Source organism: Malaclemys terrapin, chromosome 5, assembly GCF_027887155.1.
Source record: "Malaclemys terrapin pileata isolate rMalTer1 chromosome 5, rMalTer1.hap1, whole genome shotgun sequence".
Classification (NCBI taxonomy): domain Eukaryota; kingdom Metazoa; phylum Chordata; order Testudines; family Emydidae; genus Malaclemys; species Malaclemys terrapin.
The window spans coordinates 135415780-135442411 of record NC_071509.1 but is presented as its reverse complement, the minus strand read 5'-3'; the positions used below and the strand labels follow the sequence as shown (position 1 = coordinate 135442411).

General features: G+C 49.1%; 1 protein-coding gene across 8 annotated transcripts in view; it reads right to left on the bottom strand.

The window, feature by feature from the left end:
• Positions 1–783: 783 nt before the first annotated feature.
• LOC128837922 (UDP-glucuronosyltransferase 2A2-like) overlaps positions 784–26632 on the bottom strand; it is a 39560-nt gene continuing 13711 nt past the window's right edge. For 2 of the 8 annotated variants that reach the window (XM_054029604.1, XM_054029606.1), the window contains exons 2-6: positions 9184–9332; positions 6382–6513; positions 5635–5722; positions 2931–3150; positions 784–1489 (exon numbers count right to left, since the gene is read on the bottom strand). In XM_054029604.1, coding sequence (XP_053885579.1) covers positions 1210–1489; positions 2931–3150; positions 5635–5722; positions 6382–6513; positions 9184–9332 — 869 coding nt within the window. In that variant the 3' untranslated portion in view covers positions 784–1209. Of the gene's footprint in view, positions 1490–2930; positions 3151–5634; positions 5723–6381; positions 6514–9183; positions 9333–12487; positions 13140–16404; positions 18859–20000; positions 20842–24581; positions 24610–25389; positions 25403–25648; positions 26579–26632 lie in introns of those variants that run through there. The other 6 variants (XM_054029609.1, XM_054029610.1, XM_054029608.1 and 3 more) reach the window with 6 other exon arrangements.

The window sequence follows — 26632 nt, the reverse complement described above, 5'->3', positions numbered from 1 at the left end:
AGTTAGATAAGTTTATGGAGGGAATGGTTTAATGGTAAAACATAGTAGCCAAGGAAAACCAAGCAATGGCAGGTAAATAGTATAATGGCTAACAGGGGTCAGGCTGGAGACTCTTGCCTACATGCTCGGGGTCTTACTGATCGCCATATTTGGGGTCGGGAAGGAATTTTCCTCCAGGGTAGATTGGCAGAGGCCCTGGAGGTTTTTTGCCTTCCTCCGCAGCATGGGGCAGGGATCACTAGCAGGAGGGTCTCTGCTGATTGAAGTCACTGAAACACAGGATTGGGGACTTCAACAGCAGAGTCCAGGGAAGGGTTTTGTGGCCTGCAGCATGCAGGGGGTCAGACCAGATGATCATAATGGTCCCTTCTGACCTTAAAGTCTATGAGAGTTTGGTGAAATTCAATGGGAGTGGCGCCCTTAACTACCATAGGTGCCTTTGAAAATCCAATTCCTTGATCCTCACCATGGTTGCTAAAAAAAACTGATTTTCAAACATGATGAGCACCCAGCATCTCCAACTGAAGTCAGAAGGAGCTGCTGCATGCCCAGAACATTGGAAAATCAGGTTATCTATTAAGACACTTAAATATGGACATAGGAACCTACAGGCAGATGGCTATTTTCAGAAGTCTTGGCCTTTCGGGTGGGCATCTTCTAGGAGCATCTGACCGCTTATCTGGACTCCGACCTAGTCAGTGTCTGCTCTTCCAGGAGCCATACAACAGACACACAGACATTTCGGTTCTGGGTGATCTAGTGAGGGGACACACTCACAGATCGTAGGGTGGGCAAATCAACTTTAATACCCGCAGGTGGAAGACACAGCAAAGGACCTAAAATATATGGGCTTTGTCCTTTTAAAATAAAGTCTCTGGAAAGTTACATTCTGAACATCATTGCCCCAGTTAGCATATGACAAGCCCTGTGTAATCACCGAAGGAGTCCGATTGGTGGATCAAGCTAATGATTCATTCTTATTCAAGCCAAAAGGAAGTTACTGTCAACATCACATTCGCTAAGTGTGCAGCTTTCCTGATACTACTTCACCAGAACATGGCCCTGATTACGCATGGGTATTGCAGCATGCGCCTCATTTTCAGCATATGCCTAGATCAACAGGACCACGAACACGTTGAAGTACCTGGCTGAACCACGGCCGAACCACGGCCTAACCAGAGACAAGCGTGGCCAATGGGAACAGCAAATCTACTCCGTTTTCTTTTTCTTTACAATCCTACCGCATTTCTTACAGCAAAACAAGCAGCACCTGACAGCAATGAAAACAGCAGCTGCTGCACAGACGAGCAAGAACGCCAGGACATCCAGGCAGTGATACTGGTACCAGGTGAGCTCGTGAGCTGCTGGTCTCAAGTGCTTTGCCCCTTTGTGGCGCATGACAAATTCGATCCAGAAGACAGCTCGGTCCAGAGGCTTTATGGGCTGGTCGTGGTGAATCTCGGATAACCTCACTGCATTTTCTTTATAGCTGAAGGAATGGGGGGAAACCAAAACAACATGGTGATTATTCTGAAACAGTGCTTTCCTCAACACAGCTACAGGATGGGGCAACTTGCAAGCAAAGGGATCACTGACCCGGCTCCCTCCACACTACAGGGTCAGGTCAATGTAAGCTGCCTTGTCTCGACCTAGCTGTGGAAGGGGGAGGGATAGCTCAGTGGTTTGAGCATTGGCCTGCTAAACCCAGGGTCGTGAGTTCAATCCTTGAGGGGGCCATTTAGGAATCTGGGGGAAAAATCTGTCTGGGGATGGGTCCTACTTTGAGCAGGGGGTTGGACTAGATGACGACCTGAGGTCCCTTCCAGCCCTGATATTCTCTGATCTAAGCATCTTCACTTAAATTTGGCGCCCACTGATGTAAGTGCCTCTCTACGCTGATTTATTAACACCCCCTCCCTGAGCGGTGGAGAGTCACGGTCGATGGCATTAGGTCAATGCAGTGTCAGTGCAGACACTGCATTGCTTACGGTGACTGCTACCGGCTTTCAGGAGCCATCTCTCAATACCCCGCACTGACAATGCAGTCGATAGAAGCGCTCCTGGTGAGGATGCGCACCACCGACACAAGGAGCCAAGTGTGCGCACACAAGTGATTTAATAACTGCGGTGACTGCTGACATAAGTTAGGTTGACTTAATTGTGTAGTGTAGGCATGGCCTCAGTCAAGATGTAAAGTGAGCTGAAAAGATGAACTAGCCCCAATTTGCTATTACATAATGAGACTTCTCCAGCGGGTTCGCCACAAGACACTCCTAGCATCCAGCTTTTTCTAGTGTCATTTTCCCTTGCAAAAAATACTTCTGGGAAGATAATTTGCAGGGTTTTCCCTCCTGATCTGGTGTTTCGTAGCTTGAGACAGGTGGAATTCCCCCAATGCCCTATGGACAGTGGTAGCAAGTTGGGAAGCCAAGACGCAGTGTCACAAACTAGCCAAGAAGGAAGTTTGCCCATGGTCGCATGTGTGCATTGGAAATTGGCTGGGTGACTTCATTCGAACTTGCTGCAAGAAGGGAGCAGAAAACTACACAATCTCCGGGGCTGCTCCAGGGCCTTTTCAGAGGGATCTTTCCCAAAGAGATCACAAAATACAATGTGAGGGAAATTGATTTCCTGTCCACCCCTTCCAGGAGCTGCTGCATGCTCAGATAGAGACACGCTTAATGCAAGAACCTTGGGGAGGTTACCACTTGTTTTATGCCCAGACTGTTCAGCATTTTTGGTGATAGAGTTCCCAGAGGAGAAAGCCAGCTGGGTTTCTCGCCTCAACAGCACTGTTTCAGTAAACTGACCCTGTCCCATTAGAGATACAAGGTAATAAAAGATATTCCCTCGCCCACCTTATCTCCTTAGTCTCCTTGAACCAACACAGCTACCACAACCCTGTCCCATTAGGCAGAGACTGAACTCACCTGGAGTTGTTAATGACCATATTCAATGCATTGATTAAATCCTGGGTTTGCATTGTGTTAAAATCCAGCTCGACTGCCATCCCTTTCGCCTTCATGTGAGCAATGTTATCTGGCTGGTCAGCGAACATGGGAATCCCAACCATGGGAATCCCATGGTAGATCGCTTCATAGATCCCGTTGGTTCCACCGTGAGTAATAAAGGCTTTGGTCTTGGGGTGGCCTGGAATAGGAGGAGAGAAGTGTTTAGGAACAATGGGTACATAAATGCTCAGATTCCAGAGAAAAGGCAACAATTTTGTACTAACTAGATAAATAATGGGTTGTTTGACAAGGGGCTAGTCCTGATTACTCCAGATTAGCATTAGGAACAGATAATGGGGTGTACATGCTCGAACCCTAGCCAATGGGGAAGTACCTTGCAAAACTTTACAAACTCTGCTGTTGATCTACGATTAAGGCTGACCCAGCAGGAAGTTCTATTTCATTCACACCGATCCCTGCACAGGTTATACTGCATGGGTGGAGCTGGAGAAGTGGATCTCCTGGAGCCAGACTGGCTCACATAGAATCATAGAATCTCAGGGTTGGAAGGGACCTCAGGAGGTCATCTAGTCCAACCTCCTGCTCAAAGCAGTACCAATCCCCGGACAGACTTTTGCCCCAGATCCCTCAATGGACCCCTCAAGGATTGAACTCACAACCCTGGGTTTAGCAGGCCAATGCTCAAACCACATGTTCTGGGACTGGGACACAATCCTTTTAGCTAAAAGTAGGCAGGAGGGTTACGATGATGATAGATACAGAACCTCCCTAAAAACTACTTCCTGAAGTGTGCTTTGGGATCTATCCCATCAGCTGGGCAACTCTCTCTGGGCGGGTACCGTTTCAGAGAAGAGGGACCTCAGACCAAGTATTTTCAAATTGGTTAAAATTTTTGAAAACTTTGACTAATCCCTAGAGGATGGAAACGGAGATGTTACTCTCCTTCCCCTGCCCTTTCTTTCCTTTCCCTCACTTCTTTGCTCTTTTTACTCCCCCGTTCTCCCCTTATTTTTGTAAAAAAAAGATTCAACAGAATACAAATAAAAAGGGAAAGGCAGTGGCTGCCTTCTAGATACTTATGTTTAAATGCTACACACCAGTTACTGGGCCTGTTTCACTCCCGTTTATCCCAGTGTAACTCCAGTTTTTGCATCACTTCTGCTGCCCTTCTTTGTGTTTACTCTAGTTTTTGTCACGGGAGCCACACACACTGATTCCAAGGGTAGGGGCACCAGGACAAAGCAATGTTGTTCTCTCTCTGGTTTTATGGCAATGCTATTTCGGTCCATACCACTGAGGACAGCCCTGGCTGGTTTCAGGACTTCAGACCCAAAGCTGCTACCCGGATAGAGCTTTACTGTCGCTCCCACTTGGCTCACTGCTTTCCTAACAGTCAACTGTGCAGTTTACACCCCTCTGCCCCAGGAGAAGACTCTCCACTTGTCCATACTGAGTCTCAGGTTGTTGCCTGGTCCACTCTCTCCATAGCTCTGGTCCCCAGCGCGCTCGTCTAACTGAGCCTACGTAGGCCAGCAGCCAGCTTTGAACCTGGGACGCACAGAGCTAGAAGAACAAGTCTTCACTGCTGAAGTTAAGCTACTAAGGGCCGGTGCCACACAGGTATTCAGGCTTCTAACGTCCACTGTTATCAGTGAGAGTTAAGCACTTTAGTACCTTTTGTGAACCCTATCCTTGCTCTGCGACCATCAGGACCGGCTCTAGCTTTTTTGCTGCCCCAAGCAGCAAAAAAAAGCGCCGCCCTCCCCCCCCCCCGAGCCTCCCAGCCGAGTGCCGCCAGAACCCCCCCCCAGAGCGCCGCCCCCCCGCCGAGCACTGGAGGCCGCCCCCCCCCCACGCTGAGCGCCGCTGGAACCCCCCTCCAGCGCCGCGCCCGCGCCGCCCCCCCGACGAGCGCCGCATGCCGGAGCCTGCCCCCCGTGCCGAGCGCCGCCAGAACCCCCCCCCTGAACGCCGAGCCCCGGGCTGCCCCCCCCACCGAGCGCCACGCAGCGCACCGCTGCCGGAGCCCGCTCCCCGCCGAGAGCCGCCGGAACGCCCCCCCGCGCCGCCAGAGCCCGCCCCCCACCGAGAGCCACCGGAACGCCCCCCCGCGCCGCCAGAGCCCGCCCCGCGCCGAGAGCCGCCGGAACGCCCCCCCCCCGCTGCCAGAGCCCGCCCCCCGCCGAGAGCCGCCGGAACGCCCCCCCGCGCCGCCAGAGCCCGCCCCCCGCCAAGAGCTGCCGGAACGCCCCCCCCCGCGCCGCCAGAGCCCGCCCCGCGCCGAGAGCCACCGGAACGCCCCCCAGCGCCGCCAGAGCCCGCCCCCCCTCCCCGGGAATGCCGCGCCGCGCTCCCCCCGCCGCCCCTTACCAGGTGCCGCCCCAAGCATGTGCTTGGGTGCCTGGTGCCTGGAGCCGGCCCTGGCGACCATCAGGAGGGTAATTAAGGCTGAGTAAGCACCTCTCCCTAGATAACAAACACACTAAGTACCCTGGCCTCCAAGTGACCTCTGAGGTACTGCACTTGGCTACAGGATGAGCTTGTGTGTAGAATGGGCCAGCTAGTCTCTTTGTGTCATAAATGAAATGAGTAAAGGGAGGAGTGAACACGCTTGTCAATACTGAGAAAAGCTCAGCTAGGAACATTTCCAGCACAGTCTTACCAAGCAGGTCATTCTGGGGTATCCAGTCATAAATCCTAGTGTTGGGTCCTAACGTTTCTGGTTTCTTCCCTTTGTACCTCCAAAGGACCTTGAATGAAAATGTTTGAAGATACATGAGCTGTAGTTCAAGCTGCACTGTGGCACCGCAATGCAATCTGGGGCCTGATCCAAAGCCCACTGACGTCTACTGGAGTCTTTCCATTGATTTCAGTGGGCCTTAGATCAGGCCCTTGTTTAGCAAGGCTTCTTTTGAGCTGCTTGAGTTATTTACATAATACGGTATTGATTAGATCTCTCAAAGCGCTTTGAGAGCAGTTTCATTATCCCCATTGTACAGATGGGGAAACTGAGGCATGGGTGGGGAAGTGACTTGCCCAAGGTCACCCAGAAGGCCAGTGGCCAAATCAGGAATGGAACCCAGTCCTGCTCTCTATCCACTAGTCCACACTGCCTCATTGCGGCATGGGAACTCACCCCACATGGTTTTGTTCAAGTGAGTCATATACCAGAAAAATACTATAAAGTTAATTTCTGTGACCACTCGGGACTCAACCCTGCTTCTTTGCAAGCTCCAGACCCAGTGACTTCAATTGGAGCTGCAGGAGAAGAAACATCAGAGCACTTCTATTGAGGGGAAGTAAAGAGCCTACCTTTAGGCAAGGCAGTTTGAAAGCTGTGGCCTGAGGGATTTTGCAGCAGGGCTGCTGATCTTGTTGGCAGGAATGCAGTTCATTTACAGAAACTGACCTTTTGTGGAATCTGGCTGAGGGCCAAGGCAACCATGTTACTTTTCTCCTCGGTTAAGTTGTAAACCATCGAGCCAAGAGAAAACACCACGATACCATGTTCCCCTGAACTCTGGACAAACTCTTCCATTTCCTGGAGAGAGACAAGAGCCTTTTAGTTTTGGAAAGCAGCCCACACCGTCCAGTGCTGTTGTGTTCTGTTCACGGCACGCCTACGAAATAAAACCAAAATACTCTAACTGAAAGTCTAAGCGTAACACTATTTTTATCCTTAGACTCCAGAAATCTCACACACAACAACCAAATACAGAGCCGCACCTCAGGGAGAGAGGCACAACCCAATTCACCAGGCCCTAGGCTGCCTCTTTTGCAGACTGACTGCTGATCTCAGCTTCCCTACAGCGTAGTCTGCAAGCATGAGCAGCAAACCCCTTAAAATGACAAGCTATCACTTTAAATTCTAACCCACTTTTCAATGCACTGCAGAGTGAAATAGGTGAAAGGTACTCGGTAGAAATGCACGTGGCAAGAGACATATTTATGTGAATACAAAGCTTATCTAAGAGAAGGCTAAAATGTTATTTGCTCACGGTCTCTAAGCACCTACATGGGGAAATTTCTTATAGCAGAAGGTTCTTTAATCTAGCTGACACAGGTATAAGGAGCCAATGGCTAGCGATTGCGTGGGTAGCTGGTTTAACAAAGCTTTCATCGTCATCGATTGTTAGCTGTTCAGCACAGATACGTGCCTGGCGCCGAGCAGTTCAATCCGGCCATCATTCCTATCTGACTTAGGCGATGTCTACACTACACACCACTTTCGTCGGCGCAGCTACACGCTGCAGGGAAAGGCAGCACCACGTCCATGCTGCGGGTGTCAGGGAAAGGGCTCTGGCAGAGGGGAGGCAGCCAGGAAAGGCTCAGTCTGTCCCTGCTGCTTTTCCCCGCTGCCGGAGCCTTTCCCTGCAGAGCCTGTGGAGGGAGGGAGCAGCTGGCACCTTTCCCTGATGCTTCTCCCCCGCCAAAGGCTCCAGCGGCCAGATGTGATGCTGCTAAAAACAGCAATACAGATGTGGGAGTAGGGTGACCAGACAGCAAATGTGAAAAATCGGGACAGGGGGTGGGGGGTAATAGAAGCCTATATAAGAAAAAGACCCCAAAATGGGGACTGTCCCTATAAAATCGGGACATCTGGTCACCCTATGTGGGAGACACAGCTTGGGTGAGTAGAGAGCCATGGGATGAGGGGTGTACTCGGGTATTTTTTAAGCTGAGCACTGGATTCACTACCGGGGGGGAGGGTTAGCTCAGTGGTTTGAGCATTGGCCTGCTAAACCCAGGGTTGTGAGTTCAATCCTTGAGGGGGCCATGGGGGGGACAAAACAAACAAACAAACAACTGTCAGGGACAGTACTTGGTCCTGTAGTGAAAGCAGGGGACTGGACTTGATGACCATCAAGGTCCCTTCCCGCTCTATGAGATAGGGTTGTGGAAGCAGAGAAAGAACGGACAGGAAGGGGATGTGATGCATGACAGTTCGTTAGCAAGAGTCAGGCTAACTGTAACCCTAATAACGCGAGATTTGTAGAAGCGAGGAATGTGTAAGGCAAGTGGGAAAGAACTGTGTGAGAAGTTGTTGCAACCTTGTGTAGATAATCTGGAATGTAGACTAAGAGTCTACATCAGTGAGCAAAACAAGATATCAGAATGACCTATGTATAAACAAAATGCAGCTGTTGCTCATTATTGTCTGTAACAAAAGGTATAAATGCTTGCTGTAATTGTTTACCTGTTGAGAGACCTGCTTAGCTCTCTCCCTCTGCGCAACTGGGAGAGAAATAAAGCATCTGACTAGCTGTACCCAAACAAAAAGTGAGAGCTGTGTTTTTCTCCAACAGGTATATCTCCATATATTACTGCTATGCCTTAACAACCCTCTTCCCCCATGAGGATCCACAGGTGGGTCCTACACGTGGTGTACCTCATCCAGTGCACTAAATATCTCAACAACAATTACGGGGGTGAAACCAGACAATCACTACACTCTCGAATGAACTCACCCAGGGAAATGATAAAAGACAAAAACACCCTGTCACGTGGGGGTGAACACTTTTCACAGAACGATCGCTCCCTATCCGAGCTCTCAGTCCTCAGCCTCAAAGGAAACCTGCCCAACACTTTCAAAAGACGAGCCGGGAAGCTTAAATTCATGACTCTGCTAGAGACTAAAAATCAGAGACTGAACAGAGACACTGGACTTATGGCTTATTACAACAATCTCTAACCCCCTAAATGACCCCTCCCCCAGCTGTTTCCTCCCCCCTCCCCCCTTCCTTTCCTCCCTATCACCGGAGAGATGTTAACAGGTCACTTCACTTCAAATGGTCACTTGACATGTGGTAGTTATTTACGCTAAACAATCTGTTCCATTTAGCTGGGACACTCTGAAGAAGAGCCGTGTGTGCCTGGAAAGTTTGTCTCTCTCGTCAATAGAAGTTGGTCCAATAAAATATATCCCCTCCCCCACCTTGTCCCCCCCGCAGGCAGACAGGCGATGGACTACAGGCCAGCTCCTGAACTGGAGTAAATTAGCACAGCTCTGGAACTGGCCCTGTATTTTCAATCCGCAACGGAGCATCATCCAACATTGCAGTGATGCAGAACAGATTTCTCTTGCCCAGAGCGGACATTGTTCTCAGCGAGCGCCCCAGGATATGGCACACCCTGCGTGTGGAAACCAGGGAACCAAACGGCGGTTGAGCTGATGGGCAGATGACTAGACCAAGGGAGAGTATTAAGGTACCTCAGGTAAAGGCTTTGCAGGCTTGCAGTGGAGTCCCCCGACAAACTCAAAGTTAGGCAGGAAAGGGCGAGGGAATTCAAAGTCCCAGTACGTGCGGATCAGCCACATCTCTGCTTTGCCCATCGTTTCACACAGCGTCGTGGGCCTTCCTGCAAGCAAAAGATAAGGCGTTAAAATGAGCCGCAGGAGGGAGCAGTCTTGCTCATTGTCTATTGAAACATACCAGCCCTACGTCTGAGACCCAGCGCTCCTGGACACTGCTCAGTGCCGCGTGGCCTAGTGAACAGAACTGGGACTCAGGAGACCTGGGGTTTGTCACAGCTCTGCCGCTGGATTGTTGCATGGCCTTGGGCAGGTGACCTCAACTCTCTTTCCCCTCCCATCCTTCAGTCTGACACACTGCAGCTCCACTGATTTACCTTAAACTGGGTTTGTTCAAATGGTGCAACTGTGTGTCTGGACTTTCTTAGAACTTGTTTTAGTCACATCTATCAGCTGAACTGGAGCCTGTACACTTCTGTATGTACAGTGAATCAATACCAGTGGCCACACAACGTTACAGAGGCTTAACTAAATTGGTATAAAGTGACCCCTTTAGCTGAATCGCTACAACTGTGTGTTTAGACCAGGCCTCAGATTGCAAACTCTTCAGGGCAGGGATTATGCGTTTGTCCAGGGCTTAGCTCTGGGGACACTAGCTGCTACTCGCAGATAAATAATAGGGACCTTTGTCTAGAGTCTCAATCACGCCAATCGCAGCTAGGAATGAAGATTGTCAATGATTGAGCCCCATGTCCTGCCCTGTTCAGAGCTGAAGTGCTGACTAACAGGATTTTCACACCCACATGACACCATGACACAGTAAACTTTGATCATGACACAGGTTAGTTAGTATGCAATGTTGTTGTAGCTGTGTCGGTCCCAGGATATTAGAGAGACAAGGTGGGTGAGGTCATCTCTTTTATTGGACCAACTTCTGTTGGTGAGAGAGACAAGCTTTTGAGCTACACAGATCTTTCCTTCCTTCAGGCCTGGTCTACATTACACGGTTAGGTCAATGTAAGCTGCTTTGCGCCGACCTAAGTGTGGAAGTGTCTTCATTTAAATTTGGCTCAGTCGACCTAAGTGCCTCTCTATGCCGAGTTAGTAACACCATCCCCACAGGCCGCCCACAGGGCATCCCCGCCCCGAGCCACTGATCTCGCTGCAGAGCACAACCTACCGAACTGGAGAAGGGGAGCGGTGGGGAGGCAGGGAAGACTCTGCTAAAGGAGCCAATAAGTTCAACAGCAGTCCCAGAAAACTGCTCCCCTGCTGGGCAGCTGATAATCATATAGGCGTTTGCTCTCCTTTCTGCATAGACAGAGTTTGGAAAACAGTCCAGAGCTGACAACACTATAAAGACCTCTCAAATCATCAGGCTACAGCACGTCTGTACTTTGCTGGGCCAAGCGTTCTATTGGGCTCGCAATGCTTACCCACATCTTTAAAGTGTGTTCGGATCTACAGATAAAGCACTACAGACATATACATCATTGTTAGTAGCCTTATCTTTTTCAGATGGGTTAACTAAGGCCCGGCGAGGGTCAGGGACTTGGTTGGCAGGGCCACTGGCCTAGGGATTAGGATATCGGCTGCCTTCTGTCTGATACTTAATTTGCTCTGATCATTGATCACTTTTTCCTGATGTTGAGAGGGAAGGCAGGCTGTGCTGCACATGCCTCGCCAGTGTAGGCCTCAAGCCTGCACATACAACTTCACTCCAGGAAGTTGTCTCAATGCGCAAAAATGTCAAAAGCTCCCACCTCACAGGGCTCTGGCGCCCAAGCTCCAGTCTGAGCCCAAACACCTACACTGCAATTAAACATCCCCACAGCCCACGTGAGCCCAAATCAGCTGGCATGGACCAGCCGTGGGTTTTTAACTGCAGTATAGACATATCCGAAGTGTCTTAGGGTTAGATTTTCAAAGGTATTTAAGTGCCTAAAGATGCAGCTAGGTGGCAGTGTGGAATTTATAGATGTACCTCGGCAGGTTAGGTGTTTAACTCCCATTGAAACTCAAAGGGACAAACTCACTGGGGTGCTTTTGTAAATCCTGCTAGACGCCTAAATTCCCTTTGCCAATTGGATCCTTAGGCCTGGTCTACACTAACCCCCCAATTCGAACTAAGGTACGCAATTTTAGCTACGTGAATAATGTAGCTGAAGTCGACGTACCTTAGTTTGAACTTACCGTGGTCCAGACGCGGCAGGCAGGCTCCCCCGTCGACTCCGCGTACTCCTCGCACCGAGCAGGATTACCGGAGTCGACGGCGAGCACTTCTGGGTTCGATTTATCGCGTCCAGACAAGACGCGATAAATCGAACCCAGAAGTTCGATTGCCTGCCACCGAACCAGCGCGTAAGTATAGACAAGCCCTTAGTCATTTTCAAAAATATGCTTGAAAATGTTGCCTATTGTCTGCACTGGAACTAGCATATGGTCATCATCTTCGCAGGATCAAGTCTTCAAGTTGCTATCTGAAAGCCGTGGTCTTACCTCTCATGTCCATTACAAAACTCAAGCACTTATGAGCAAGATCACACCTCTTACACTGCCCATATAATAAACAAACATTATTCTTATAATATACAAGATAATTAAGATATCAGCACAATCTGGCCCCAATTCCGGAAAGCACATAAACACGTGATTAGATCCCACTGACTTCAAGTTAAAGCACATGCTTAAGCACTCTTCTTGAGTTGGGATACTTTGCTGAATTGGGGGCTTAACTTTGAACCTGGGCCTCATGTAGATACTTCCCAGGGAAATGGGACTAAGAATGCAAAGGTGGTTAATTGGAGATCAGTGGTAAAGTTTAGCTCCTGTTTATTAAAAAGGGAGCAGAGCTGTGCCCACGTTCAGGACATGTTTGGCTGACACTTTAGGCTTTGTGAATACAAGTTTCTACAAAACCTAGGATGTTAAATTTCATTTAAAATGCAAACAACTTATTCTTATGCACGGTCCCTGCAGGACTGTGCTCACATGGGAAAACCAGGAAGTGAAATGTATTCGAAACGTTTATAAAACTAATTGTCCCAGCTCAGAGAAATGCACAAATTGATCAAACAGTGAAAAGAAAATTACATTTAAAATTTCTTTCAATCTCTGTATCTGGCTTTGGAGGTGAAAGTGCTCAGTGCTCTTGAAAAAGCAGGCCACTTAGGGACCTAAATGCAGTTCCTAACTTGAGGCCCCCAATTTTTAAAGTCTTGGCCTGGGCAAAAAAGCTATGTCTGTCCAGTCACTGCCTTACCTAAGACATCACTGTAATACTGATTCCACTCATCCACCAAGAAATGCAGGAAAAACACATCATGGTAAATATAAAGCAGCAAGTTTGTTATCTTCTCTGTGAAGGACATCCTGTCCGTCAGTCCCCCCGTGCTGGCAGGTACGTACGAAGGAGGGGCTGGAAGCCCCCCACACAGCCGCTCCATTGTGTTCCCTTCAGAGAACCGGAAGGTATAGACAAAAGGAATTTCAAGCAACTCTGCTACCAGCTCACCGCCTGGAGAAAGAGGGTCTGAGATTAGCACATCAAACCCTGCTTGCCGGAGCTTTGCTATCAGCCTGGGGTTCAGCACGACACTGTCACAGGTCTGCTTGAACATCTTGATAGAGACTGCCATGAATTCTTTCATTTTCAACATGAGCTCCCAGTAGGACAGATGGGGAAGCTCGTACAGACACAGGTGCAGGAAGTCCTCCAACAGGGCCACCTTGGTCTCCCTGGTAAAGGGCACCAGCAGGACCTCAAAGTCAAATGCGGAAGAGGACTCATTGTAATCGATGAGTAAACTTGCTGAAGGCGCCAGCACAGTCACATCGTGGCCCCGAAGGGAGAGTTCCTCCAGCACCAGTTTTATGTTGAGCCAGTGACTGGCATCGGTGGGCCAGACCAGCAACTTCCCACAGGATCCTGCGCTCCAGCAGCTCATGTGAGCCCACAGCACCAGCAAAAGCCACTTCTTCAACATCATGGCTGCACGTCTGCAACTCCTATCGGAGCGAAGTTCTGTTCCAAAGTCCACAGTGTAAACGCTTCTAAGCACAGCCCACAAAGACTGGATCCTGAACGTTCCAATCTTCATATAAGGTCATTTCAATGCAAAATTAGCATAGGTGGGGACAGGCTCAGCAAGTACCAAACTCTGTCGTGGATCACCTACGATTGTCCTACAGAGACGGCACTGTTCCCTCTGCAGGACAACTGTTGTAACGCAATGTGTGGAGAAGGTGGCTGTGGATGCAGCTGCGGCCTCTTTACAAGGAGAAGGGAGCGATCCATCCTTGGATGATGGAGCATGGATCACTACATTATCTTTCCACGGGAAACTCTGCATCACTCTTACCGCCTCGCCTGCCCTACACTCAGATCACTGGGGCACAATCAGAGCCAGAGCTTTTTGCATGCAGTGCCCAGCGCGATACTGCTAGTGCACATAGGTCACAGAGCAGCCATCACACACTCACAGCCTAGAAGACGAGCGCCTGTTTTTATCATTAAGAGGGAAGTTGGTTAGGAACCAGACCTCTCTGCTTAGTGTTCTCTTCAGCGACTCGGGGAATGCCATTTTTGGATCAATCAGTTAACCTTTGGGAGTTGAAAAGTGTAACCCTCCTTCTGGTGAAGTTTCCATTCTCAGAGCAGGTAGCTGGCAAACAACCAGCTTCCTCATTACCTTGCCTGAGGGCAAATGCTGTGTCTGTGGTGTGTTCTCAGAACTAGTCCCAGCCCCCAAACTCAAACAGGTTTAACTACCTCGGTCACGATGCCAATAAATAACTCGTCTCTCACATGGATAAGGCAAGTGACAAACTGAAACTGCTACTTCTCTGCACCGGCACCTTTCACTTCAGCTTCTCGTTTGCAGTGAATATTTGCTTTACCTGAGCCACATCTTTAAAGGAAAGGTCCACATCATGAATTTGTAAGACCCCTTTTCTTGGCATTTATCGTTAAATGTCTGGTCTTACCCAACTCCTCCAGCTGGCTCATCCAGGCGGCCGCCTTTCACTGTGGTCTGTGACCCTTTGTTTTTCTTTTCAAGGCGATTTCACAGATCCTGAAGTCCTTGCTGCAGCTCATCTCTGTTAGCAAGTTCCAAATCGGCCAGAGTTTTCTTGGTCTCCACTAATTCATGGAAAACCTTCAGGTCTATGGCAGTCAGGTTGCTGATCACCTCACTGATCTGTCTTACTATTGCAAACTGGGAGTGTTGCAACTCCAGTCTGTCCGGACTTTTTGTAGTTGCCACTCCAATACATATTTCACCTCTGCCTGCAACTCATCCCTTGGGCTAGTCTGGGAAGACTCCAGATGCCGCTTTAATTCCTTTTGCAAAGTCTCCAATTGTTTTAGGTCTTGTTATACTTCCTTTTGTCCAGCTTCAATTTCTCTGAGCACTTCCATTATTTGTTCCATCTTGGTTCAACAGAAAGGCCAACTCACAAGCTCTCTCCTTGAAAACTGAATCCCATTTTTTGCCCTGAACGGTTAACCAAAGTTCAGGGTCCTGTGGATTGTTTCCGTTAGCAAGAGAAATTGAGAACGGAGACAGGTATCTCTGTGACGCAATCCTGCTTACTTGTAAAGAGAGCACAAAACCCGGTTTTCTTCAACACAGGAGGAATCAGACAGCAGGAGGCAGTGTCTTCCAGCCAGCACTCTGCTCAAAAAGCTCCCTATAGAAGCTTTTTTCCCCACTAAGGGCTGTCCCCAGGCCTCTGCGGGGGGACAGTGGAGGGGGCTGTCCCCAGGCCTCTGCGAGGGAGGAGGGGGCAGGCCTCCGAGGGGAGAAGGAGCTGGACTTGCTTGGGGGGCAGGAGGGAACCACCCCTCAGCACTCACCAGTGGTGCGGCTGGGGCCGGGTCTGCACTTCCCACCACCAGGGAGTTCAGACCCGGCCTTACTACAATCCTCAGGGGAGTGAGGGCGGGACTGGGGCAGAGCCGGAGCAGAGGCTGGAGCAGCATGCAGCTGCGCAGGGCACAGGAAATTTGGTCAGGGCCGTCCTTACCCATACGCAAAGTACGCAGCTACACCCCCTGCCCCCTCCTGGCAGAGGCTTGGGGCCAGTCCCCCCGCTCTCATCCCGCAGAAGCCTGGGGCTCCACAGAATAGCTAGGGACGGCTCTGAATTTGGTGCCCCAAGTTTCCTGGTGCCCTACACAGCTGCGTACTTTGGGTATGGGTAAGGACGGCCCAGAGCACTCTGCTCAAAAAGCTTCCTATAGAAACTTTTTTCCCCACTAAGGGCCATTCTCCCAGGCCCAGTGCTTGTCTCTTTGGCTTTCAGTTCCTTTTCTCCTAGCTTCTCTGGTATGTTCATCTGCTTCTCTGACACAATCCACTCCAACGAATCCCCCGCCCCCGAGACGGTTATCAGATCACAGAGGAAACTGGGGGTCACATGACAACTCCAGCCTTCCATGTGACTTTGTTTTGGGCAGAGGCCCCTGACTGTTTCAGCTATCTGGTTCCATGAAGAATTTTATTTATTTATTTATTTATTACATTTATCCAGAATGAGGGGCACGGATACACCCACCAGTTTCAATAAGGTTTAACCCTTATCTGATCAGCACATCACAATGTTTAATATATTTGTCCTGATAATACCCCTGTGAGGTAATGCACTGCTAGTACCCCCATATACCGATAGGGAACTGAGGCACAGAGGGATGGAGGCGTTATCTAAACAGGTTTTTTGTGTTTGTTTCTTTTTAACCAGTACAACTATTGAAATGAAGGTATGGTTTGGGTTTTTTTTTTAAAAACAAAATAGCTAGACCAATATAATCGCTAGAGGACTCAGAGATGTTGACTGAAATGTGCCTTATACCCATATAACTTATTCCCCTTTCCACATGGGAAGAGGCGATGCTGCTATAAACACCTTAACACATCCCTCCTCACTCCAGGGGTGGTACCATTTTAGCTACAATGGTATAGCTAAAGCAGTACAACTTTTATCTACAGACAAGCCCTATGTGACTTGCCCAAGGACACCCAGGAAATATGTGGCAGAGCATGAAGTTGAACCAAGGTGTCTGGAATCCCAGGGTAGCATCCTACCCACTGGACTAGCCTTCCTTTCGGAAAGTGCGGTCCCACATTTTTGATGTTACCGTATAGACACAATCACCGCTAACAAGAGCGGCCTTACCTAAAACATCGCTGTAGTACTGATTCCATTCTCTCCACAAAACCTGGTAAAAGAGAACATCCTGAAGAGCATAAAAGAGCATGTTTTCCATCCTCTCCGTGAAGGACATCCTGTCCGTCAGTCCCCCCGTGCTGGCAGGTATGTACGAAGGAGGGGCTGGAAGCCCCCCACACAGCCGCTCCACTGTGTTCCCCATAGAGAACCGGAAAGTATAGACAAAAGGGATTTCAAGCAACTCTGCTATCAGCTCACCGCCCGGAGAAAGAGGGTCTGAGATTAGCACATCAAACCCTGCTTGCCGGAGCTTTGCTATCAGCCTGGGGTTCAGCACGACACTGTCACAGGTCTGCTTGAACATCTTGCTAGAGACTGCCATGAATTCTTTCATTTTCAACATGAGCTCCCAGTAGGACAGATGGGGAAGCTCGTACAGCCACAGGTGCAGGAAGTCCTCCAACAGGGCCGCCTTGGTCTCCCTGGTAAAGGGCACCGGCAGGACCTCAAAGTCAAATGCGGAAGAGGACTCATTGTAATCGATGAGTAAACTTGCTGAAGGCGCCAGCACAGTCACATCGTGGCCCCGAAGGGAGAGTTCCTCCAGCACCAGTTTTATGTTGAGCCAGTGACTGGCATCGGTGGGCCAGACCAGCACCTTCCCACAGGATCCTGCGCTCCAGCAGCTCATGTGAGCCCACAGCACCAGCAAAAGCCACTTCTTCAACATCATGGCTGCACATCTGCAACTCTTATCGGAGCGAAGTTCAGTTCCAAAGTCCACAGTGTAAACGCTTCTAAGCACAGCCCACAAAGACTGGATCCTGAACGTTCCAATCTTCATATAAGGTCATTTCAATGCAAAATTAGCATAGGTGGGGACAGGCTCAGCAAGTACCAAACTCTGTCGTGGATCACCTACGATTGTCCTACAGAGACGGCACTGTTCCCTCTGCAGGACAACTGTTGTAACGCAATGTGTGGAGAAGGTGGCTGTGGATGCAGCTGCGGCCTCTTTACAAGGAGAAGGGAGCGATCCATCCTTGAATGATGGAGCATGGATCACTACATTATCTTTCCACGGGAAACTCTGCATCACTCTTACCGCCTCGCCTGCCCTACACTCAGATCACTGGGGCACAACCAGAGCCAGAGCTTTTTGCATTCAGTGCCCAGCGCGATACTGCTAGTGCACATAGGTCACAGAGCAGCCATCACACACTCACAGCCTAGAAGACGAGCGCCTGTTTTTATCATTAAGAGGGAAGTTGGTTAGGAACCAGACCTCTCTGCTTAGTGTTCTCTTCAGCGACTCGGGGAATGCCATTTTTGGATCAATCAGTTAACCTTTGGGAGTTGAAAAGTGTAACCCTCCTTCTGGTGAAGTTTCCATTCTCAGAGCAGGTAGCTGGCAAACAACCAGCTTCCTCATTACCTTGCCTGAGGGCAAATGCTGTGTCTGTGGTGTGTTCTCAGAACTAGTCCCAGCCCCCAAACTCAAACAGGTTTAACTACCTCGGTCACGATGCCAACAAATAACTCGTCTCTCACATGGTTTAGGCAAGTGACAAACTGAAACTGCTACTTCTCTGCACCGGCACCTTTCACTTCAGCTTCTTGTTTGCAGTGAATATTTGCTTTACCTGAGCCATATCTTTAAAGGAAAGGTCCACATCATGAATTTGTAAGACCCCTTTTCTTGGCATTTATCGTTAAATGTCTGGTCTTACCCAACTCCTCCAGCTGGCTCATCCAGGCGGCCGCCTTTCACTTGGTCTGTGACCCTTTGTTTTTCTTTTCAAGGCGATTTCACAGATCCTGAAGTCCTTGCTGCAGCTCATCTCTGTTAGCAAGTTCCAAATCGGCCAGAGTTTTCTTGGTCTCTGCTAATTCATGGAAAACCTTCTGGTCTATGGCAGTCAGGTTGCTGATCACCTCACTGATCTGTCTTACTATTGCAAACTGGGAGTGTTGCAACTCCAGACTGTCCGGACTCTTTGTAGTTGCCATTCCAATACATATTTCACCTCTGCCTGCAACTCATCCCTCAGGCTAGTCTGGGAAGACTCCAGATGCCGCTTTAATTCCTTTTGCAAAGTCTCCAATTGTTTTAGGTCTTGTTATACTTCTTTTTGTCCAGCTTCAATTTCTCTGAGCACTTCCATTATTTGTTCCATCTTGGTTCAACAGAAAGGCCAACTCACAAGCTCTCTCCTTGAAAACTGAATCCCATTTTTAGTCCTGTGGATTGTTTCTGTTAGCAAGAGAAATTGAGAACGGAGACAGGTATCTCTGTGACGCAATCCTGCTTACTTGTAAAGAGAGCACAAAACCTGGTTTTCTTCAGCACAGGAGGAATCAGACAGCAGGAGGCAGTGTCTTCCAGCCAGCACTCTGCTCAAAAAGCTCCCTATAGAAGCTTTTTTCCCCTAAGGGCCATTCTCCCAGGCCCAGTGCTTGTTCAGCTGTCTCCTTGGCTTTCGGTTCCTTTTCTCCTAGCTCCTCCAATATCTACATCTGCTTCTCTGACACAATCCAATCCAATGAATCTCCCGCCCCCGAGACTGTTATCAGATCACAGAGGAACAGTGTGGGTCACATGACCACTCCTACTCCAGCCTTCCATGTGACTTTGTTTTGGCCAGAGGCCCTGACTGTTTCAGCTATCTGGTTCCATGAAGCTTTTTTTTTTTTTTTTTTTTTTTTTAAACATTTATCCAGAATGAGGGGCACTGATACACCCACCAGTTTCAACAAAGTTTAACCCAACCTATGACTGTATTTATCTGACCAGCACCTCACAATGTTTAATATACAGGGGAGTCGCATCTTACGCGGGGGTTAGGTTCTGAAGTCAGCGCGTAAGGCGAAAATGCGTATAGTAAAACGCTCATTGAGTGGAATGGTGGGCGGAATCGCCCGCACTACAGGTACAGTATTTAAATTGTTATTTTTCTCTTTTTTTTGTTTTGTTTTGTTTTGCCGAGCGTGTATAGTTAAAATCGGGTAAGTTCAATGCGCCTATGATGTGACTCCACTGTATTTGTCCTGACAACACCCCTGTGAGTTAATGCACTGCTAGTATCCCCATATACAGATAGGGAACTGAGGCACAGAAAGACCAAGGCCTTGTCTAAACAGGTTTGTTTGTTTTTAACCAGTACAACTATTTCCACGAAGGTATGTTTTTGGGTGTGTTTTTTTAAAAAAACAAAATAGCTAGACCAGTATAATCTCTAGGGTGGACTCAGAGATGTTGACTGAAATGTGCCTTATACCCATATAACGTATTCCCCTTTCCACATGGGAAGAGGCGATGCTGCTATAAACACCTTAACACGTCCCTCCTCACTCCAGGGGTGGTACCATTTTAGCTACAATGGTATAGCTAAAGCAGTACAACTTTTATCTACAGACAAGCCCTATGTGACTTGCCCAAGGACACCCAGGAAATATGTGGCAGAGCATGAAGTTGAACCAAGGTGTCTGGAGTCCCAGGGTAGCATCCTATCCACTGGACTAGCCTTCCTTTCGGAAAGTGCGGCCCTACATTTTTGATGTTACCGTATAGACACAATCACCGCTAACAAGAGCAGTCTTACCTAAAACATCGCTGTAGTACTGATTCCATTCTCTCCACAAAACCTGGTGAAACAGAACATCCTGAAGAGCATAAAAGAACATGTTTTTCATCCTCTCCGTGAAGGACATCCTGTCCGTCAGTCCCCCCGTGCTGGCAGGTACGTACGAAGGAGGGGCTGGAAGCCCCCCACACAGCCGCTCCATTGTGTTCCCTTCAGAGAACCGGAAAGTATAGACAAAAGGGATTTCAAGCAACTCTGCTACCAGCTCACCGCCCGGAGAAAGAGGGTCTGAGATTAGCACATCAAACCCTGCTTGCCGGAGCTTTGCTATCAGCCTGGGGTTCAGTACGACACTGTCACAGGTCTGCTTGAAGATCTTGATAAAGACTGCTATGCTTTCCACCATTTTCCTCAGGCCCTCCCAGTAGGACAGATGGGGAAGCTCGTACAGCCACAGGTGCAGGAAGTCCTCCATCAGGGCCACTATGGTCTCCCTGGTATAGGGCACTGGCAGGACCTCAAAGTCAAATGGGGAAGAGGACTCATTGTAATCGATGAGTAAATTTGCTGAAGGCACCAGCACAGTCACATCGTGGCCCCGAAGGGAGAGTTCCTCCAGCACCAGTTTTACGTTGAGCCAGTGACTGGCATCGGTGGGCCAGACCAGCACCTTCCCACAGGATCCTGCGCTCCAGCAGCTCATGTGAGCCCACAGCACCAGCAAAAGCCACTTCTTCAACATCATGGCTGCATATCTGCAACTCTTATCGGAGCGAAGTTCAGTTCCAAAGTCCACAGTGTAAACGCTTCTAAGCACAGCCCTCAAAGACTGGATCCTGAACATTCCAATCTTGATAGAAGAATAAGGTCATTTCAGTGCAAAATTACCATATGTGGGGAAAGACTCAGCAAGTACCAAATCCTGTTCTGGATCACCTAAGATTCTCCTTCCGGAATGAAACTGATGGATTCTCGTGCAGGACTGAAAACAACCCGCTCCCTCTGCTGGACAGCTATTGTTACACAATGTGCATTTTCAGATCTGCAGGGAAATTCTAGTCTGAACTGCAAACTATGGCCCCAGTCCAAAGCTCGCTAAATCAATGCGAGTCTTTCCACTGATTTCAGTGGGCTTTGGATCAGACCCTTGTTACCAGGACTTGACCCTGTAATCACTGGTTTCTCTTCCACCAATCACGACTCACTGTCACCAACTTATTCATGAGTTGTGATTGGCTGAGGAACAGTTTTACAGACGCATTATTTGGGAACACTTGTCCTGAATGGGAATGTGTGACTGAGCGCCTGGCTTCTGCCTCCGCGCTGGGTGATAGGAGTAGTGCTTGAGGAGGTCCGAGGGGAGAGTCAGCCATCGTGGGAGGCACTCCAGGAGACGGGCAGGCAGAGGAAGCTTTAGGACATCGGCGTGTCACAGTTCTTGCCCACTTGGCTGCCGCTGTGGCTTCCCTTGCTCCCCAAGGGAAACACTCTCGCTGGCTCCCAATTTCTCCATGGTGGTGGGGGCAAGGCAGCAGAGCCTCTGTGTCACACGGGCCAGCACCAATTCACACAAAACATAGGGCCAGATTGCCCCTCCCCCTATGGGAAAACCCCCAGGGCAAAGCAAAGGGGGACAGCAAAGGGAGATGCTCCCTGGGGGATGGCTCCACACAGAATGGGGTAGCCCACTCACCCCACCATCCCCCAAGAGCCACGTGGATCTCAGCAAATCAGCAAGAGGCCTGGGCAAATTGCATGGAAGCCCTGTGCCTCCACACTTGCACAGAGGGACTCGGAGCCGTTCCCTAGCCATGGTGCAGTGGAGCCAGGATTACAGGGACCCCCCCCCAAACACAGCTGTCTCCAGGATCCCTCCTGTAAGGGGAGTCTCACACCGTGGGGGAGGGGCAGAATGATAATAGAGCTGGGGACCGTATTATCTTCCTCTGGGAAACTGCAGGGCTGATGGCGAGACAATCCTAATCACCCTACCCCAGCTCTGTGTGTGCGCAGATCCTTGGCCCCACAGAGAGCTCTTTGCCAGCTCTGGGAGCAATTGAGGAGGTGGCTGTGAAGGCAACTGAAGGATGGAGCATGGGTCACTGTATTATCGTTCCTTGGGACACTGCATCACCCCTATCTCGGCCCCATCCCACTCCATCACTAGGGCACAATCAGGGCCAAAGTTGTTTTGCATGCACTGCAAAGTGCGATACTGCTAGTGCATTTAGATAACAGAGAAGCTAGGACACTCAGCCTTGAACATTAGAGCCTGCTTTTAGCATTAAGAGGGAAATTGGTTAGGAGCCAGGTCTCTCAGCGTAATGTTCTCTTCTGCAGTTGGAGGAATGCCATTCTTGATCAACCAATTAAGCCTTTGGGAGTAGAGGATTTCATGAAAGTGTCCACTCTCAGAGCAGGTGTAATGCTGGCAGATCCTGGTTCTCTTCAGGCAGGATCAAACCTGGGACATCTGGAGCTAAATGCATGAGTCTCTACTGCATGAGCTAAAAGCCACATGGCTGTTAGCTAAAGCTGTAGAGCAGATTCAATCTCGCTAAGTGGTCTCGGTGCCACTACATGGGACAGAACACCACACCCCAGGAGGTGTGAGGGTTACACAGGTAGAATCATAGAATACCAGGGTTGGAAGGGACCTCAGGAGGTCATCGAGTCCAACCCCCTGCTCAAAGCAGGACCAATCCCCATTGTCAGTGCCCGGCTTCCTCATAATATTGCCTGTAGTTTGTTTCACAAATCTCTGATAAAAATCAGACTCCAAGTTTTAACTACTTCTGCCATGATGCCAACAAATCACTCCTCTCTGGCACTTCTTAGGCATATGGCAAGCTGACACTTTCGCTTCTCTGCTGAACTCACATCAATGTATTGTTACCGCATCCTCTCAATAGCATGTATCCGTTTTGTCCACCTCTCACATCAGGTCTGACACCCAGATTGCAAGATCTCCGAGTCAGGGCTTATCTTTTCTGTTACTTATCTGTACAAGGCTTAGCACAGGGGCCTTGATTGTGGTTCACAGGAGCTACCATAGAATGAACAACCAATTACCATGAGCATAATAAATTAGATCGGTATCTAGAAAAGTAGCTAGTTGATTTGAATAAATAATAGGGGGAGGGAGGGTTTCAAAAACAAAAGGATTTAGAAGCTAAAGTCCCTCAATGGTGCTTGTGCTCCTAAATCCCTTACACACTTTTGAAAATCTCTCCTTTGGTCTAGATTTTTTATTTTGTAAAGACAGTTGAAACCCTTTGTACATAAGACAAAGAGCCAACTACCTAGTGACTTTATATCAGTGGGTTTAAATTCTTTTTTTAGTGAGCAATGTCAGACAATCAAACCAGGGAAAGCAAACCAGCATGACTCCATTTTATATCCGAGTTCACATGGGGAATGATTCGTCTTCTCTCCCTTTGCATATCAGCATTATTTGCAGTGCAGTAGCCCCTGATATAGGCTAGGTTCTGTACTGTGACAGACCCAGACCAGTGGGGTACAGGAGTCTGGTAGAGGGCAAATATACTGGTCACTGGATGACCACTGAGTGACCAGAGCAGGGGCTGCACTAGAATAATCAGGAACCTGCTAGAACCAGTTAAGGCAGGCAGGCTAATTAGAACACCTGGAGCCAATTAAGAAGAAGCTGCTAGAATCAATTAAGGCAGGCTAATCAGGGCACCTGGGTTTTAAAAGGAGCTCACTTCAGTTTGTGGTGGGAGTGTGAGGAGCTGGGAGCAAGAGGCGCAAGGAGCTGAGAGTGAGAGGCTGTGCTGCTGGAGGACTGAGGAGCACAAGCGTTATCAGACACCAGGAGGAAGGTCCTGTGGTGAGAATAAGGAAGGTGTTTGGAGGAGGCCATGGGGAAGTAGCCCAGGGAGTTGTAGCTGTTACAGGAAGCACTATAGACAGCTGCAGTCCACAGAGCCCTGGGCTGGAACCTGGAGTAGAGGGTGGACCCGGGTTCCCCCCAAACCTCCCAATTGACCTGGACTGTGGGTTCTTCCAGAGGGGAAGGTCTCTGGGCTGTTCCCCAACCCACATGGTGAATCTCTGAGGCAAGAAAATCCGCCAATAAACGCAGGACCCACCAAGATAGAGGAGGAACTTTGTCACAGTACATACACACAGGACAGCAGGCTGGGCCCCAAAGAGACGACTGTCTCAAAAGACAAAACCAGATGAATGTTACAACAAGTCTACTGCTACCCCTTCTCATTTGGGAAACTCAGTATACTGCGCCTTCACTGGGTGATGTCCCAAATGTCTCCATTTCAACAGCACTAGTCGCTTATAACTAGCTACTCATTGTTCCACTGCAGTATTTGCCCTGATCACACCTTAATTTGAAACAGATTCTTTGAAAACGTAGACTAGTCAGGACCTGATTGAAAAGCCCTGGCAGCTTTGTTTACGTCAAGTGGACCCGCACACGCTTAGCCCCTTTGGAAATCAGGCCTCATTTTGTTGTTCTTATAATAAGGTTCAAAATAGAAACTAGAGCCCAGAGTGTAATGTTTGATCAATTCACCGCAAACAGCTTTCAAAATGGTTCCTGGTATACCTATTGTGAGCCACCTTATTATTACTAATGTCACAATAGAACCTAGAGCTGCCAACTGAAAATCAGGCCCTGTTGTGCTAGGAGCTGTACAAACACACAGCAAGAAAGCTTGCCATCTAAACAGGCGAGACGACAAACAGATGGGAGAGAGGAAGGATTATTTTACCCCTAGTAAATGGAGCCATGAAGAAGTGAAGTGACATGCCCAAGGTCACATAGGTAGTCTGTGGCAGAGCTGGGACTAGAATCCAGATCTCTTGCATTCCCAGTCCAGTGCTTTCACCACAAGGCCTGGTGGTTACTTGTTGTGCTGCTTTATAGGATCATGCCAAAAGAAACGGATGGAATGATTTTAGGTCCCAGTTTCCTCTACTGGGAAATAATCCATGGAGGGGAGAGAAAAAGCTGTGTTTCAACCAGCAGCGTTTCCTAGAGTCTTTCCCTTTCTCCTCTGCCTCCCACCCTCTCAGCTGCACCATGTAGAGCAGGAAGTTGGCACAGCTGGGCACTGAGACCAAGGCTTTTTCTTCTCACTCCCCTTTCTAGCTGTGAATGGAAGTGGCAAAGCTGGAAATGTCACAAGAATGTACAGCTGGGGAACTAAGCACAGAGAGATTAAGGTGTGGGCTCCATGCAGTTCTTGTATTGATGTACCTTTTCGGTTTAGGGATGTGATTTTTTACCAAAATACCTATGCCGGTACAACCCCTGGTGCAGACACAGTTAAACTGATATAAAAGTGCCTTAGGCCAGGCCTACACTAGTAGTGTTTTGCCAGTATCCTAGCTTGGCAAGTGCTCCTTAGAGGACTGCAGCTTATACCAGCAAAACTGGGCTTTTCCGGTGTAGCTTATTCCAGCCCCTCTAAGCAAAACAAGCTATACAAGTAAAACGGCAGTTTTGCTGATACAACTTTGTTTATGCTAGGGGCTAGGGCCAGTACAGCTGCCGGCAGCAGTCTAGACTTGGCCCAGGAAATTGAAGCCGTGTGCCTGGAATCCTCACCCACTGGACTAGGCTTCCTTTCACACAATGCAGCCCAAAGTAAAGACACAATCACGTCAAACAAGAGCAGCCTTACCTAAAACATCGCTGTAGTACTGACTCCATTCTCTCCAAAAAAACTGGTGAAACAGAACATCCTGAAGAGCATAAAAGAGCATGTTTTTCATCCTCTCCATGAAGGACATCCTGTCCGTCTGTCCCCCCATGCTGGCAGGCACGTACGACGGAGGGGCTGGAAGCCCCCCACACAGCCGCTCCACTGTGTTCCCAATAGAGAACCGGAAAGTATAGACAAATGGGACTCCAAGCTTCTCTGCCACTAGCTCCCCACCCAGCACTAATGGATCTGCAAGGAGAATGTCAAAGGCAGCCTCTCTCAGCATCTTCATCAGCTCCTCATTCCACACCACCGAATCACAAGTTGCTTTGTTTATAGACACCAACCGTGATATTAAGTTACACATCCTGGAAGTGGTCTCCCAGTATGAAAAGTTGGGCAGTTCATAAACCCACATCTGGAGAAAGTCTTCCATCAGGGATGCCATATCCTCCTTTGTGAATGGCACAGGGATCACCTCAAAATTGAAAGGAGAAGATCTGGTGGGATCTGTGCCCAGAAAGGATGAAGACAACAGCACGGTCACCTCATGGCCCCTGTCTGCGAGCTCTTCTAAAATGGACTTTACATTGAGCCAGTGACTGTTGTCAGCTGGCCAGACCAGCACCTTCCCACAGGACCCTGAGCCCAAGCCAGAGCCCAGAACCAAAAAGAGTACTGTAATATACTTCTCCGACATCATATGGCTGCGTTTCCTTGTAAGCTGTTCCACTCTGCCTGCTTGCTTGCCTACTTCTTTCGATCCACGTGCTGGTACACAAGAGGACAGCCCACGGTGGAGATTATTCTAAAACTTCCAACATTGATTAACCTTAGTTATCTCAGAGCACAGGGAATACCTTGGCAGTAAAATCAACCTGTGCTAACACAAAATCCTGTCCTGGATAAGACAGTATGAATCGCCTGCTTCAATCTACAGCAGGAAACAAGAGTCGAGTCAGA